This window comes from Podarcis gaigeae (assembly GCF_964106915.1).
Source record: "Podarcis gaigeae genome assembly, chromosome: 3".
Taxonomy (NCBI): Eukaryota; Metazoa; Chordata; class Lepidosauria; order Squamata; family Lacertidae; genus Podarcis; species Podarcis gaigeae.
Window position 1 is genome coordinate 97120020 of NC_139680.1, and position 17619 is coordinate 97137638.

Consider the following 17619-nt stretch of genomic DNA (forward strand, 5'->3'; position numbering starts at 1 on the left):
GAGGCTCCAATACTTTGGCCACCTCATGAGAAGAGAAGACTCCCTGGAAAAGACCCTGATGTTGGGAAAGATGGAGGGCGCAAGGAGAAGGGGACGACAGAGGACGAGATGGTTGGACAGTGTTCTCAAAGCTACCAGCATGAGTTTGACCAAACTCCGGGAGGCAGTGGAAGACAGGAGTGCCTGGCATGCTCTGGTCCATGGGGTCACGAAGAGTCGGACACGACTAAACAACAACAAAAATGTTTGTTTGTGATTTTATTTCATGCCTGGAGCATAGTTTTAACTACGGAAAAGTGGCATACAAATAAAATGAAATATGTATTTATGTACACACACAGTCAAATGTTTTGAAAGCTGCATTTCCAAATTAACACACGGTTTTCAGACCCACTTCACTTCCCGGCCCTCCCACATCCACTCCAACCTCGCCTGTCCACCCCCCAACCCCGCCAAAAAACCCCAATGTCTTTGCTCCTTAAACCTTGAGCAAACAAGCTTCTCCCCCCCCCCTTGAACCCCAACCCTCACAGGGCATACATCTGCAGGCCCTTATGTGTGAGGCATGGCCCCCGCCTCCCCCAACCCAAAACCCATTGCCCGTGCCTTAAATTCCCCTCGAGTCCCCGCCTCCTCTCTGCCCATCTTTCCCCGCGCCCCGTTAGCACGAGCATGCACACGAGTCATGTGCCCGCGTTCGTCGTGCACGCTTCGAGCCTTTCCACGCGACATTTTCCAAGCCAGGGGTCGCTGGTTAATGACAATGTAAGAGGTGGAGGGAGAGAGAAGGGCAGCGTGGGGTCTTGCATCCATCCAATCCAGCAGCTTTCTCGCTTTGCTCAAGCTCAGTAAGAGGAGGCAGGAGGAAGTGTGTGGGGTGGGCTCCTATTGTCCCCCCCCCTTTGCATGTGTGTGTGTGTGCGCAAATATATAGCAGCATATGTTTTATGTTATATATAGGGCTGCTATTTATAATTCTGCATTTCCCCCTTCTGAGTGAGAGAGAGAGAAGAGGAACCCCCCACCCCGACACAGGAGCCTTCCCCCTACTTTCCCCTGCGAGGGAAGGGCGACGCCGAGCGCGCGTTTCCCTTCCGGGCGCCGGGCGGGGGTCGAGCGAAGGAGGCGGCCTGCCGAGGCCCTGCCCGCCGCCGGGGGGATTCTCGGCTCGGCCGCCTGAGCCTGCCAGCTTTCCGAGGCTCGTTAGAGGGAGCTGTCGGCCGGAGGGAGCGGCGCTTGCTGCAGTGAGGGGCCCGCTCCTGCCTCGCTCGCTGCCGCCGCCGCTTCCACCACCACCAGCACCGCCGCCTCCTCCTCCTCCTCGGGAGCCGGAAAGGAAGCGAGCGAGAGGGACCCTTCCGAGCGCCAAGAGGCGAAGAGGCGGCGGCGACGGGCCGTCGCGGCGGAGCCTCTTCCCGGCGCGAGAGGTGGGCGAGGGCTGGCCGGGCCCTGTGGCGGCCGCCGGCCCGCCGCTATGCATCCCGCGAGCTCCTGGGAGCCGGCCTGGGGAAGGCAGCCGGCCGGCCGGAGGTACGGAAACACCCCCGCGGCGTCCGCGCTTACCCGAGAATAAATGGGGCGCTGGTTGGGGGGTGGCGGGAAAAGGGAAAGCAGGAGCGGCGGGCGGGCGATCGCGCACGCGTGTATGTGGAAGGGGGGGGGAGTCGCCGTTCATCCGCCTGCTGGGGCTTTTGGAGAGGCAGCTCCCTCCGGAGGAGAAGCGGAGGACGGGTTCCCGCGCCCCTTGGCGCCCTTGAGAGGGTCCCCGCTCCACAGCTACCGCGCGGGCCGGGAGGAGGCTCCCGTGGGGCTTTCCCGGGGTCCTTCCTCCTCTTCTAGGGGAGGAGGAGGAGGGTCTCCCCCTGTCGCCCTTGAGATGGATTCCCCCTCAGGCTGAAAGGGTATGGGGTCTCCCTGCCCCCCTTCCTCGCTGCTGCTTTTCTACGCCCTTTTTAAGAGAGGGGGGGTGAACATGCCACCTCCTCGGGCAGATTAAATACGGACATTGGTCCCTCTGAATTCGGATTGAGGGGGCGGGGGGCATCACCCCAATAGTGCCCTTGAGAGGCCAGCCCTCTCTAGGCAGGAGGGAAAGGGCTTCTCACCAGGGGGGTGTCCTTAAGAGCCTCCTCTTTCCCGACAACCGGGAAACTCGCCCCACTGACGCCCTTGCGAGGTTCCCTTTACACGGAATGCATGGCGGTGGTAGTCATTGCCCTATGGATGCTCTTTTGGAAAGTCCCCTTATTTCGGGTGCCCTTGAGACAATTCCCCGCATGGTGGCGGCGGGAGAGAAGGGAATGGGCAATTTCAAGCTCTGGAAAAGGTCACTTCCCAAAACCGACAGCTCAAGGCGGGAGTACAAGGGAAGGACTGGACTACTTCTCGGGGGCAGCCTGACCTCATCCCAGCTTCTTTTCGTTGTATGGTGGAGAGACTGAGAGCCCACCTTACTGAGGAGCAGAATGGCACCCTTTCTGCCCTTGAGAGGACCTTCCATCCCGAGTGGCTCACCCCGAGGACCCCCCCCCCTTTCCCCAGTGGGTGAATACTCGACATGTGGGTCACGCCTGGTGCTCTGATCAGAGCCTAGGTGTCCCTCAGCATTGCCTGGCATCTACCTCTTGTCGCCCTTGCGACAACCTATGGGATAGGTTGAGGTGGGGCAGCGGATTAATCATAACAATAACAATAATAATCGAAGCTATCCGGCGTGCAACTCCGAGATTCCTTCCGAGAGCTGCCGAGTCCCTCCCTCCTCTCTGTGGGGCGCATGCAGGAAGAGCACCGCCGAGTTCTTCCTACTTCTCCATATTTGAATGGGGCGCAGATGCGTCTCTTTCCTCCCGGCTCTTCACAGGGTGCCCCCCCCCACCTTCTGCCCCCAAATACGCTGCAGGAGCAGAAAGGTAACGGGGCGGGGAGTTCCCGAGGAGTTCTATCCTCCCCTCCCTCGCCGCGCCTCTGTACCCCAACAGGTGTCGCGCATGCTTCCTCCTCGTCCTCCGCCCTCTTGCACCCCATGCTCTTCGGTGGGAGATGCGGGGGACACCCACCCGCCTGCCTGAGGGGCTGCTGGCCGCCAAGCTTAGCCTAAGAGAGCCGGGCGCCATAGGCCCTGAAAGCCGCGACTGGAGGAGGCGGCGGCGGCGGCGGATTTAGCCGCAACCCCGGGACAAATCCTCTTGCCGGCGACCTCCCTCGCCGGGCTGGCAGCCCCCGGCGTTGGTGCCGCTTCTCTCTTCCCTCTCCCGTTCTCTTGCTCGCTCACTCCGCGCCTTTCTTCCCCCCGCACTCAGGGAGCTGCAGACGGAATAGGGAGCCGGCTCCCAGCCCGTTACTTTGGGGCCAGGCCAGCCACCTCCGTGTCCATGAGCCCGCCGCCCTCCTGTCAGAGCTGCTGCCGCCGCCGCCGCCACCTCCTTCACCAGCAGCCGCTGCCAACTAGGGCGCACATTGCTGCCGCCGCCGCCGCCGCCGCCGGGCCCAGTTCGCTCGGCCCTGCCATCTCCTTCCCTCTGCGCAGCAGAAGGTGAGTGATGATTCGCGGAGTCCCGTTGGTTGGCTTGGCGTTGTGGTTGCCCACTATCCCTTTCCTGCCTTCCACAGGCTGCTGGCGTCCCCCCCCCCCTTCCTAGTCCTCTTTAGTCTTATCCCCCCCTCATTCCTGCTTTCCATTTCCAGCCTGGGATTCTCTGCCCTTCCCTCTCCTGTTTATCTCTGCTTTTACCTACTGGATGTCCATGCTTTCCTGACTAACTTGAAGGCTAGAGAGGCCATTTCAGGTATTCTAATGTCTGGCTTCAATGCTTATTGGTTTTAACTGCTAAAAGGTCCTCTCAGTGCAGCTGGTGGTTGCCTGTTTTCCTCTCAGCCCCCTCCCCTTGTTAACTAAAGGGGAGTTGTCACCCTGCTTTTAGTGTAACCCATAATAATTTCCCACTTTGTTTGTTGAGGGGGGCAGACAAATGGACTGCCCCTTAGTGTACAGTTACTGCATTTGATTGTCTTCTTGTAGCATGGAATGTACAAATGTGCGTTTCCTTTTCATCCGTGCTATAACATTACAAGACTGAATTATGATGATGAGGTCCATTTACAGTTTATTTATGTGATTATACTCATATGTGTCTGTAAAAACAAAGTGAAACCCTAGGTCCACGGGGAAGGGTTTTCTGAGATTTCTTTACAACCTCCACGAACATAGTTTAACAACTAACACAAGTGATCCTTTTGTAGCGAGGTAGATTTTTGTGTGTCAGTTTTTAAAAGTAAGCTTGGGTATATGCATTCTGTGCGGTAGACCCAAGTAAAAATCCTAAGCTCCTTATCAGGCTGGAAAGATAGTTATGACTCAATAGATGGTGTGTGTGCAAACAGGCCAATTAGTGGGGGAAATCTTTGCTATGGTGACTCAATACATACAAAGCACATAACTGTTTCTTTGAAATAAGGCCTTGTTGGACATTGGTAAGCAGGAAGTTGTCTTCTTCGTGTTGAGTAATTTCTCTCTTTCTTATTCTGTAGGAAACGACTACAGACTCCTGTGTGAAGAGAATGGCTGTGACTTTAGAAAAGGCCCGAAGGGCGGCCTATATATTTCTGAAAGCACTCTTAAGATTTGGCTTCATGGTTGCCAATAACCTTGTCGCTATTCCGTCCTACATTCTGTATTTAATAGTACTGCAACCTCTCCGATTGTTGGATAGTAAACGGTTCTGGTATATTGAAGGAGTATTATTTAAATGGCTTTTAGCTATGGTGGCTTCCTGGGGCTGGTGTGCAGGATATACAGGTAAGAACAACTTACTACTTGAAATTGATTATGCATGTATACAGAAGTAAACCTATATGTGGAAGTCTCCTAAAGTCTTTTTATGTATTAATAGAGATTTATATTCAATGCTTGTCGAATAGCAGAATTTTGGCTTAAAGACACACTTAGCCAAAGGGAGGAGGGCGTAGGACAGGTTGACTTCCATGGGAAAGAGGAAGCCCTTTTGAAATCGGTGAGATTTGTTGCAAAGTAAATACAAACATAATATATACTTATAAGGCTTCCGGAATAGAAGGACACTTCATGCCCTTCCATGGGATCTATATTGGTGAGAACTCCTTAACTCCATCATCAGGAGTGGTGGGTGCATTTTGCCCTCACTTCAAAACAGCAATACTTTGCGGTTTTCCATATGGCTTAATAGTAAACACTCACAGGTTTTATTCTTTCTGAGCTCTATCCCAGATTGTGTCTTATGATTGTGATAAAGTGTAACAGAATATTGGGAACTGGCTTTGTAAAGTGCATGAATTATATGTGCACATTTAATGATATTAAATGTGCAAACTGGAAAACATGGGCATTCGGTTATGAATGCTGACAGCTCTAGATACATTTTGTGAATACTTATGTACATATTTCTGTGACTTACCATTTACCAGATTTTGGACCATCGAAATTTGTGGATATGCCAGTGAACAACAATCACTTGTCTGTGTTTGTAAAAGGGGAAATAATACATATATTATAAATAGTTTGACTAGACAGGTTTGCTTTTTCTGAAATTCTTAATAAGTGACTTCCATTTTACTAATGGCTTCCCGAACTATAAGGATGCATGAGGACTGTTCTTGGCTTGCTTTTGTTTGTTAGAACAGTGTGTAATAGTAGCTTTTGGATATTGACATGCTCACAGTTTGAAAAAAGAGGTAGATAACTCAGTATCTACAGAAAGTCCCATGCCTCTATGCTGCAAAATGTTCTCTTATCTACTGATATATATGTATATATTTTGTAGAGCTTAGACACAATCATAGTGCCTCACAGCAGTAACAGAAACTAATACTGTAGGACTTTTAAAGAACCTGAGCTAAGCGCAGGTAACAACTGATTTAGGTGCGTCTGAATGACATGCGAACGATCACATATGATGCTGAACCCAGAAGTGGACCCCCCCCCCCCCCGCAAACATCATAAAGATGTTACAAAAAGGGAAGGGGTAGGCTTATGCCTCCACTGATGTGTTCGGCGTCCAGAACATAACCCCCATGCGAAAAGAGAATTGCCTGTATGTTTATTGGGGGGGGGATTTCCAGTAGTTCCTAGTCAGTATATTTTAATTAGAGTCTTTGTCAGTATAGCACTAGAATCTAGAAAGAACTTCCTCACTTCTCTGCAAAGTAGGCTTCAAGAACAGCTGTCCTTTTTAATAATATGCCATGTTCTACTCTATCATGGGCTTTTCTGAGTAAAACCTTTTTTTAAAAAAACCAGATGCTTTAAGATGAGGTTTTGTTGGTAGTTATCCAATGATTCCAGCTCATGTTCATATTATATAATGTTCTCACTAAAGTTTTAATTGGCCTACAATGTGAATGCGGTGCAAGTTTGTATTTTTGTTAGTCTTTTGTCATTCACGAGCAACATTCACAAAAGGTACAAATAGCTGGAGTGTGGCTCAAAGGTGCTTTTAAGGACCCTTTCCACATCTTTGGGGCTTCTTGAGTAGCGCAGTGCTTCAGAAGTGCTCTCCCCGTTATAGAGGTTAATCAGATACTCATTTTCATGCTGTAGATTTTAAAGATGTCTATTCAGAAAAAGTCTACATAGTATTCACAATGGAAAGTTTCCATCTGAGGTCTTCACACACACACACACACACACATTGAAGAAAAATTCTTCCAGCAAGGATTGAGGATTTTGATGCTTTACTGTGTTACGTATGTGAGGTTTACTGTAAAAATGATGAGGTTAAAGACCCCGTTTATTATCCTCAGGATGTAATATGACAATTTTAGTTAAAATTCAGGCCAATTGTTCTGTGATATTAGATGATGTTAGTGGTTCTGAAAAGGCTTTTTTGTTTTTAGTTCATTTCTTCTGACAGCAGGTGAAGGTTTTTTCTTCTGCCTGTTGCGTGAAAGGCATTATCGGCATGAGGTATATTCATAATCTGCCATTGAAATTATGACAGACCTATTAGTTCTTTTTTTCCTTTACAAACTTAAGAATTGTATAGGTTTGTTTAGGATTCATATATGGTCCTTGTTAGCATATCATGCTAATAATGCACACCATTACTTAACCACTTTGCTCCTACAGTTGTTCTGCCGATTTAAACCATGGTTTGGCTTAGCATGTCATCCATACCTGAGCTCAAGGTTTAGCGCGCTCTAGACAAACCACAAGCTGTAAATCATAGTACAAACTTTGATTACAACTCCTTATAAGCATGGGTTCAGACAACACATTATGCCAGCCATGGCTAAAGCTGCAGAATAACCAGAGGAGAAGAAAAGTAGTTGCAATCACCTCTCTGGGAGCCTACATATTGTTTGTTCACACTAATGTTTTGGCTCATTCAAACTATACCATTGTCAACAAAGTGGTGATATCATTCTGTTTATGCTATACATGAATAAATTAATTGAACATATGAAATTGTAGGAGCCAGTGCATTTTTTCCTGTAGATGTTTGTGTTAAGAAAGGAGAAGTACATTTCTTATTCCCTGTTTCCCTCCCCTCCCCAATTATCATTACCTCAGGCGTTCCATATACCTATAATACTTGTGAATATGTTCTTAAAAGACTTGATGTGCTCCTTAGTGTTTAGAAGGTAAGTGCCAGTGCTTATTTGCATAAGATCACATATTCTGGAAGATTTAGAAAGTGGCCCAAAAAAAGAAAAACTCTTTCAGTTCTTTCTTTACATTTGTACCATGTGCTTTACAGTTATGTCATCTGTTAGCGTTTGCTCAAGCATTTGTCTTTAACTCCGCAGGTGTCGACATTTACTTGCATTCTTGTGCTAAAACAGAGTGGAACTGTGATGCAGAGTTCAGATGACTGCTTCTTCGCCTAAATATTCTATTTATGGTGACAAATTGGTTTTGCCACATGTGCAGAAAACCCCCCCAGAAATATTTTTGTGGCCTCGTAATTAGCTGACTTGTCTACTATTATAAGAGTACTTGAGAGTATTTATGCTTGGTTATATATTTCTGCTTTCAGCTGTTTCTAAACATGTGCTCTTCAATAACACTCAAAAGAAAACACAAATCTCTTGTTAACAAACTGTTCTTTGTTTTCTGTTTTTGATATAAAGCTTCAATATTAAGGCCAAACCAGGCATGACAGTGCTTGTTCGCTGTCTGCACCCTTCACGAATAAACTGAAGGGTGTGTGTCTATATTTTTAACACCAAAAGAGGTGCACATGTGAGGAAAGCTGAACAGGTTCTCAGTATTGTCATAGGCATTTTTATTTCGTCCTTGGTTACTTCTGGTGTTGGGAGTTGGGTTTAGAGATAAAGGAATTTGGGCAACAGACTACATAAGAGTAAGGTAGGATGAAGTTCAACTGAGACTTCTTATTTTCTGTGACCAGTTCCTGGGAAGGGTCTTCCCAGAAAACTATATATCGAAACTAACTATACTCTTTGCTTTGAACTATTCTTAGTACTAAGTGGATGAAATTATAATAGGAATGGTATTATTGCATGTCCTCATCTACACATCACTGATTATTCATGAACAGGTGGAACCATATGTTTGGATCTTTAACCAAGAGTCATGGTGTGCCATGGAAAATTGAGTCTCCAATTAAAGAAATTGGTAATGAGATCAAGACTGAGAGATACAAAATGTCTATGTACATGGATTATTACAAGAAAGGGAAAACGGTTCACTGAATTACAAAGGCATTATTTAGATTGGGTGGCAACTATGCGGTTAAATCTATAGAGAATAGAAGAGATTGGGGCAGATAGAATGAGAAGGAGGGATGTGCCGATGCTGAGAGAATTTGGAAAAAGACACACCAAATAAAGGAAGGGTGACTGGTGCTACGCAGATACAAAGGGATTCATGTTGGAATAAGGAGGAGGAATGAGGAGGTAAATAACAGTTCATTTGGTGACAGAACTTGCTTGAGAGTTTCAAAAGGGGAAAAAGAAAGTAGAATTAGAGAAGGAAAATCCAAGCATAGATACTGAGCCCATTCACCCATCATAGTAAGCCCTAAACTATGACTTAGTACGAACAAGCAGCTCACTAGTGCATACCGTTGAATTGCTCCTGCACTGGGAGGTAGGACCAACAGAACTCAGTGTTGGCTTACTGCTTTTGGTTTGTTTCTCTCCAAACAAGCCGCAGTTGGTAAGCCAAGAGTGTTTGTTGGGAGGTCACACAAGAACTTGGGGCTTTCTGTTGTCCATTAATAGGTCATAATTTGTTCTCATTGTATTAGGTTACAGATAACTTGGTCTTTTGTGCATCCCATAACCTGAGGCATAAAAGACCAGGCTGCTCTTTTTTCCATATAAATAGAGGGTCACAGCTGGCTTGGCAAACATTCCAGCTAGAGAAGAGACTGAGAGACCAAATAGGAGTGTTGGGACAAAGTGGAAGTGAATTTGTAGACTCTGGTGACAGGGTGTTCATAGGGAAAATAGTGCAAAGTTCAGTGCAGCATGCAACTATAGTTTATAAATTTACCTCTATCTGGTTGTGGAACAGTGTTGACTGGGTTGTAGTAAAACACCCAAGGGTGAACTTTGTAATTGCCATGGAATAACGCAATATGAAAAACCTAATACAGCTGGGTTTCTATTTTAGTCCTTGTTTCTGAGTGTTCAGTATACTGTATTTTCAAAACTCTCATGCGAGGTGGAAACACTGCTTTTCTTCAATAGAATTATTTGATTCTCAGGATTTTGAAGAACTATTTAGGCAGTATAGCTAGCACAAGGGCCTTGGGGAAACACGTTGACTGCCTCCGCTACTGGAGAGACCGAAAAGCAACTTTCCATTATTGACACCATGCATAGAAGATGGAGCTCAAGAACTGTTAACATGGGGAGGATGTGACTATGCACTCATGGTATACAATTTTTCTTTCTGCAGTAGGCTTCCTAGGCTGTACCTAGTTTCTGATAGATTAATTGTGGGTGGGAAATGGCACAGTTGGGAAAAGTATAAATTTATAAAAGAAAGTGAATGTCTTTTACAGTTGTGGCCTATGCAAAATATCTCGTGGTAACCTCTGCCTTTTTTAGCTTCACCCACATTTACCTTAACTTATTCATATTGTGTAAGATGTGTGCCTTTGGGCTAGCTGGAAAAGAAGATCAGGAAAGAAATTTGCCTATTTATTACAGTGCTTTTCTTATTCATATTTAAAGCTAGAATCTAATTTTTTTAATAATAAAAAAATAGAATGTGTTGCAGTAAAAATACCGTAGAATAAATCATCAGAGGATTTTTCTTGCCTGTATCTGGGATTATAATATTAAAGGGAATTCACGTCTAACAGATGTGATTATGTAATTGTCACTTGATAAAGTGTCTTACTGGTGTTGAGTTCTAGAGTAGGTGGGCTGTGCCACTCAGAAGGCTACTTTGGTCCCTGCTGAAATTCAGAAACAGCTCAGGTCTCTCCAGCAGTTTTGGAGGGAGGTTACCATAGCAATCCATACATTATATTTGGCTCCTAGATTTCTAAGAGAAACTCCTTACAGTGGACGCTCGGGTTGCGAACATGATCCGTGGGGGATGCACGTTCACAACCCGCAGCGTTCGCAACCCGCGTCTGCGCATGTGCGGGTTGTGATTCTGCGCATGCGCAAAGTGCGATTTAGCATTTCTGCACATGCATGACCTCCGAAACCCGGAAGTAATCCTTTCCAGTACTTCCGGGGTTCGGCAGTCTGCAACCCAAAAAGATGCAACCTGAAGCGGCTGTAACCCGAGGTATGTCTATTCTTCTTTCAAACTTTGCTGGAGTTGTGGTGTAGGCAGGCTTCAGGTAGGCTTAGAGCCATGTAACCTATTCATTAGCAGAGAGGTGGCATATACACCTTTCATAAAGTTCTAGAGCTTTAATTGGTCTTAATGTATACAATTGTATTTTGATTACCGTATTTGCTTGGATTTTCCTCATTGTAAACTGCTTTGGAATCTGTTAACAATAAGTGATCTATAAATGGACAAAATAGATAATTATGGGCTATGGAACCCTGGCAGAATTCTGAGAACAAACATTTGAAGTGGTAGACATGAATTAGATGAAGCACTGGAAAATGGAAGTGGAGTTGGGAAAGGCCTTCAGGAGGTGTCCCTGAATGGTTGGGGGTCACATCGATGAGGACTGCATTTGTCCTTAGGCACATCCATTTTTGGCTATACTAGAACCACCGCACTTTGAGGGAAAATAAAATGAAAACCTGTTTTCTATGGAATATCTCATCTCCAAAGAGTAAGGCGTGTCCATACAGAGAAGGATAAGTTTGCACTCGAACCATATTATCCACTGAGGGTGTGGTACATCTAATTTCATGTGTTATCAAAGGGGACACTGCTGCTGGGATTGTAGAAAGGGTAATAATACACAACAGATCACAACTGAGGCATTTGGTTACCGCACACAGAAAACTCTTCCGCAACAAGTTGATTCCCAAGGAGGATTTCAGCTATTGATTTTGCTTTTTCTGGCAGGGACCTGCAACTTAAATTTGCTGGCATGGGTTTCTGTTTTTGTGTATGGATTATAGCCTAGGGGAGTTACAATTGAGTTGAATTGGTGAGAAGATAAAAGGGTTTCCGCACAATGATAAGGATGATATTGCTGCGATTCTGAAAGATGTTTACCACAGCATAATTTTGAAGAATTGTCCCTTGTTTCAGAATTATCCAGCATCCTAGAGCTTGGGGTAGCTATATTTCAGAACGCTGATCTTTCACAATCTTTCCTAGAATGGATACCACACTCAAGGCTGTGTGTGTAGCTGCCTTGAGTCCCACCAGGGAAAAAGGTGTGGGCAAGTTGTTGTCTCTCATCCTTAAATTTCCCATCTGCAAAATAGGAATAATGTTGAGCTTTTTTTTTAGAGTATTTTCCTTTTTTAAAAAACATGTTTAACCCATGAGCTCCAAAATAGAGCAAAATAATAAAGCAAAGGAATTGCTGTAGTTGAGGATGTGCATTGCAAAGCATCCGGAATGCACAACTTGTTAATTGTTCTCTTCTCACCTGGATTGTAAGGCAACTGCATACCGGTGCCTGCTGTCTGCACCCAGATGTTTGACATCCAAAATGGCTTGGAAAAGAAACAGATTTATTTGTTAGGTTTGTTTCCCCCCATCCTCCTCTCTGTTACTTGACTTGCCCCTAGTGAGTCATACTGCTGATTTTTGCTTAGAAGCCTGGGAGAAGAAAAAGAGGGGGAGGGGGCTGGAATAGAAGGGAGTGAATTAGTTGGACATGTTTTCCCTTCTGTTTCTTCTTCCTCTTCTGCTGTCACTTGGCTCACCCAGGGCATTTGTGCACCCTTTTTATTCTACTGGGCGGGGGGGGGGGGGCTAGCTCTGTACTCAAGAGAAAGATGAATGGTGACAACACAAGCCTTAGGGAGTTCAAGTGACAACTGAGGAGGGTGGAACAGAAGGAAACACACAGGCCAAATTAATCCACTCCCTTTCCCAGCCATGTCTACCTGTCTCCCCCAGGGTCAGTTGCAGGTTAAGAACACAAAGGATTAACTTTGTTTGACTAGATGCTCTCTAGGCCCAAGCAGCTTTCTGTTTGTATCCAAAGGTGCTTTGTGCAAATAGGCACTTCTGCAATTCCACCAGTTTTCCTCTTATCTCGTTGCACATCATAGAGGATCCTTGTCCCTCAAACAGACTTCAAGTGGGCTTCAATAGAGAAGAGAGGTGGGAAACTCCTTTTGCATGTACAGAAGTCTGTTTTCGCTTCTTTGGATCAAACCCTTCAGGTTGATGCCATGGACGCAAGATCAGTACAGATTAAACAGCATGTAATAATAATATAAAATCAGATAATTATCTAAATGGAATAGAAGGTAATGTATGTGAACTTGTATTACTTGGTGTTTGTTTGCTTGCTTGCTCAGTGGCCTAATCCAGATCTCGCTCCACACATAGAAGTGGAGGGTCTGGATCCATGAAGGGGTGGCTGTTAGTGACAGCTAGAAAGCAAAAGGGTTTCTAGTGCAAGAAATCCCCCCTTCCCCTTATCTTACTCTGATTGCTGTATACATCACATTGAAACTCACAGTTCTCCCATCTTCTGTTGGCTTACATTCCTAATGTCAAGTCTTCCCTTTCTGGCATTCTTTCCCCATCCTCAGCCACCTTTTCATTCCTGGCTTTCCTTCCTACCATACCTTTTTATATAAAGGGAGTGGATGTTGTAGATTATTACTTGGGTTGCATTGTTGATAGCATTTTTCAAAAACTGATCGCAAATATTAAGCTCAATTTAGGTTATGTGAGGCAGGTTGCTACAAGATGTGTGTGTATTGGAATGCATGTTGTGTTAAAAGCAATGCAGCGTGAATAGGCAGCTTTCTCTGTTAGATGCATGGGTGGTTATTCATCCAGTGTACACTACAGTTGTCAATCTAAGTGATGTATGCATGAAAGCCTGCTTCTGCGTGCAGATTGCGGTTTTTTAAACTAGAGCAGAACAAATCCAGAAAAGCATGGAGTCATCGCTGGCGGTCCTACTGTTGCTCTGCCTCACCGCAACTACAATACACCATGCCTGCCACAGGAAATGTAAGGGCAATGGTTCTAATGGATTTTATGGGCACCGCTTTCAAACCACAGCTTTTATAGACAGTTGGCAATAACTAAATTATGACTTGTTTGATTCTGTCAGGGTGCGTCCAGTCTGGCAGATTTTTAGGATTCCTTTGCACAAACTGCATCTGTATTGTTTTTATGTCTCTCTTGCAGGGGATCCAATTAAATCTGTACTAAACAAAATGATGTGAGCGAATTCATACTGTGATACCAATTAAGCTGTGCTTTCTATAGTCCTGTGGTTAGATGAGCATTTCTTACTGGAAGCAAAGTGTTTTACTATTGCCACTTCTTGCACTATTATATGAATAAACAAGAAGTACTTCAGTTATGACAAGGATTATGATTTTTTCCTTTTCTGGCAATTGGGACCAAACGATTTCTCATGTTATTAATAATGGATTTATTCAGTGCTGTTTTTCTAGAGAAAAGAGGTGCCAGAACTCACCATGAACACCTCCCTCGCTCTCTTATATGGCGCCCACCTGAGAGGTACCGAAACTGAGTTATGGCTAAAAAATTGTAATTCAGCATGCTTTTTGGGATGGGAAGTATGTGAGAATGGAGACTAGAAACAACTGAAGGGACTTCTGCTTAAATGACACAAAAGAAGAAAATGTGCAAGTAAATCTTTTTATTATTTGCCTCTATGAGTAAAACTTACCAGGGTGTTCTTCCTGAGGTGACTCTCTGAAGCGTACATCTTGTACACTCTTATCAGAATAATATGGACTGATAAAGTGCAGACTTGCTTAGCAAGCAGGATCACAGGACAGGATAGGTATAGCGAAATGTACTTGTAAAATTGTATGTTTTGATTGTAGTTTTTTTTAATTTAAAAAAAAAATCCTATTGAGTTCCATAGAACTTAATAGAATTTTGGTTGCAGATTTAAATAACTAGATCAGCATGAAAGAGCTTCTCATATCCAAGAAAAGTGGAATGTTTTGTAAATTGCATAATGTTATCATTTGCAGCACCATTGCTGACAGGAGTGAGGCCTTGTCGGCATGTAACACCAGTGGTCAGAAACCTGCACTGGTTGCCAATTTCCTACCAGGCCGGGTTCAAAGTGTTACTATTAGTATATAAAGACCTTAACAACTTAGGGCCGGTTTACCCATGAGATCGCCTTACCCTGAGAATGTCAACCCAACCACTTTGATCGGTGGAATTGGCACCACTACAGGTGCCACATAATACATGTTCCACATTTGTAAGGACTCGATTGTTAAGTGTGGCAGAGCCTACACTTTGGAACTCCTTGCCCCTTGAGTACTGTGCTTTCACAGGGCTCTTTTCTGCGCCTGTTAAAAACATACCTGTTTAGACAAGCCTATTTAGAGAGTCAGTGTGGTATAGTGGTTAAGAGCAGTGGACTCGTAATCTGGTGAACTGGGTTTGCTTCCCTGCTCCTCCACATGCAGCTGCTGGGTGACCTTGGGCCAGTCACACTTCTCTGAAGTCTCTCAGCCTCACTTAGCTCACAGAGTGTTTGTTGTGCAGGAGGAAGGAAAATGAGATTGTTAGCCGCTTTGAGACTCCTTAGGGCAGGCGGAGGCAAACTCCAGCCCTCCAGATGTTTGGGGCTACAATTCCCACATCCCTGACCACTGGTCCTTAGCTAGGGATGATGGGAATTGTAGTCCCAAACATCTGGAGGGCCGGAGTTTGCCTATGCCTGCCTTAAGGGGAGTGAAAGTCAGGGTATCAAGTCCAAACTCTTTATTTTTCTATCCAGAAGCTTAGAGAGTTGAGGTAATTTTAACCCATTTTAGTATTGTAACTTTTGCATGTTTTAGAGTAGGGTTGTAAATCTTTCTTGATTTTACTGTTTTGTCTTCTGTAGACCGCTTTGCGGTGCATACATCTTATTAAATAAATAAATGACTAACCGTTACAGATTAGAGGTGTTTTGTGCCTTACGGGTGTTATTCAACCAAGTCTCAGTCAAAGTAGACTCATTGAAATCAATGAATATGACTAAGGTCCGTTGCTACTAACATGAGTTTGACCAAACTGCGGGAGGCAGTGGAAGACGGGAGTGCCTGGCGTGCTCTGGTTTATGGGGTCACAAAGAGTTGGATACAACTAAACGACTAAACAACAACAAGGTCTGTTAATTTCAGTGGGTTTACTCTGAGTAAAACTTAGTTGAGCTCCACCTGTAATTAAAGGTCAACAGCTTTTAAGCGATTAATTATAGTGATGCCTTCCTTCATTAGTCCCATGCAGTGTATTAATTTAGTAATAACAGCATAGTAGTGAATGTTCTTCTTCGAACATTTTGCATTAGGGGTCTCCAATATTTGGCAGGTAAAATCCTTGCTGTACTAAGCTTGTAGGAGAACAGCCAATGATGATACACTGGCAAATTTTTCATATATAATGAGGAATAGCTTAGGTTTTCAGTTTATTAACATGTCTGTTATTCTGTAGATTATATTTATAATATTTCTGTGAAAATGGAACAGTTGACAACAAGCAGTAGAATATTATACAGTCTCAGGCTCTACCACAGCACATTACAGAAGGCAGGAAAATATTGTAAGTGGTCTGTCAAGAACCCCAGCATTTTTAGTGAGTGGTGGAGAGTTTTGATCCCACAGCTATAAGTTATTGTATGTCATCTAGTCATACCTATTTTGGTCAGATTAGCAAATAATGAAAAAATATCACAGTGGTTCTAAATATATGCTCAAGGCTTAGTTTAAATGATGCCTTACTCTTTAGGGTCATTGGATCATAAATCTCTTTCACTGTTTCATTTTACAGGAGAATTCCATTTTAAAGAATAAATTAGAGACACCAGATGCTTTACCGTTATTTATTATGAACTCAGATTTTAATTTCCTCACCTGAAAGTGCTTACATTACAATTTCCTTATATAGTTAGTGAACTGTAACTATTAAAACCAATACTGCTTTTGATTGCCCAAATATATTTATACCTCAGTGATTTGTTGAGGCTTGAAGATCTTACATATGTGAAGGCATTCTCTTGCCACAGTGTTTATTCATAAAAATAACATTTGGTTGAAATCAGTATTGCAGATTATTATTATTATTACCGGTAATAATTAAATTTGCAGGCAATCACACAATTGAGGGATTGGGCTTGCTGATCAGAAGGTTGGCAGTTTCAATCCCCGCGACAGGGTGAGTTCCTGTTGCTGTGTCCCAGCTCTTGTCAACCTAGCAGTTTGAAAGCACTCCCCAAAAAAAGTGCAAGTAGATAAATAGGTACCGCTCCGGTGGGAAGGTAAACGGCGTTTCTGTGTGCTCCTCTGGTTTCGCCAGAAGCAGCTTAGTCATGCTGGCCACATGACCCGAAGAAACTGTCTGCGGACAAACACCGGCTCCTTTGGCCTGTAAAGCGAGAGGAGCGCTGCAACCCCAGAGTCGTTCACGACTGGACTTAACTGTCAGGGGTGCCTTTACCCTTTACCTTAAAAATAGATAAAATATACCTAACGCCTTTTAATATTGATACTTGTGATTGGCAGTTTATCCTTTTCCCCTGACTCAAGGGGGCTTACAGGATTGCAGGTAATTTCAATTACAGTGGTACCTTGGCTTACAAACACCTCGGGTTACAAACACTTCGGGTTACAGACTCCGCTAATCTGGAAGTAGCGGGTTAAGAACTTTACCTCAGGATGAGAACAGAAATCGTGCAGCGGCAGTGGGAGGCCCCATTAGCTAAAGTGGTATCTCGGGTTAAGAACGGTTTCAGGTTAAGAATGGACCTCCAGAACAAATTAAGTTCGTAACCAGAGGTACCACTGTACATTTTAAAAGCAAGCATAACATTTTCATGGGAGCTCTTACCAGGAAGACCTGGTCCTCAGTAAATTTATTGAAATGCTGACGTGGATCATTGTGTTAGAATAAATTGCTTACTTCTGGAAAGGTCAGGGCTGAAATGTGCTGTGGAATTAGTTTTGTATTTGTAATAAGTTATTACCAAACTTAAAACCATGGAGAGACCTGGTCTGAACAAAGACATTGGATTC

General features: G+C 44.5%; 1 protein-coding gene across 3 annotated transcripts in view; it reads left to right on the forward strand.

The window, feature by feature from the left end:
* Positions 1-841: 841 nt before the first annotated feature.
* The window catches only part of LPGAT1 (lysophosphatidylglycerol acyltransferase 1), a 58712-nt gene continuing 41934 nt past the window's right edge, over positions 842-17619 (forward strand). Inside the window, exons 1-3 of one of the 3 annotated variants that reach the window (XM_083733752.1) lie at positions 842-1530; positions 3300-3532; positions 4528-4795. In XM_083733752.1, coding sequence (XP_083589878.1) covers positions 4558-4795 — 238 coding nt within the window. In that variant the 5' untranslated portion in view covers positions 842-1530; positions 3300-3532; positions 4528-4557. Of the gene's footprint in view, positions 1531-1698; positions 1902-3299; positions 3533-4527; positions 4796-17619 lie in introns of those variants that run through there. The other 2 variants (XM_083733753.1, XM_083733754.1) reach the window with 2 other exon arrangements.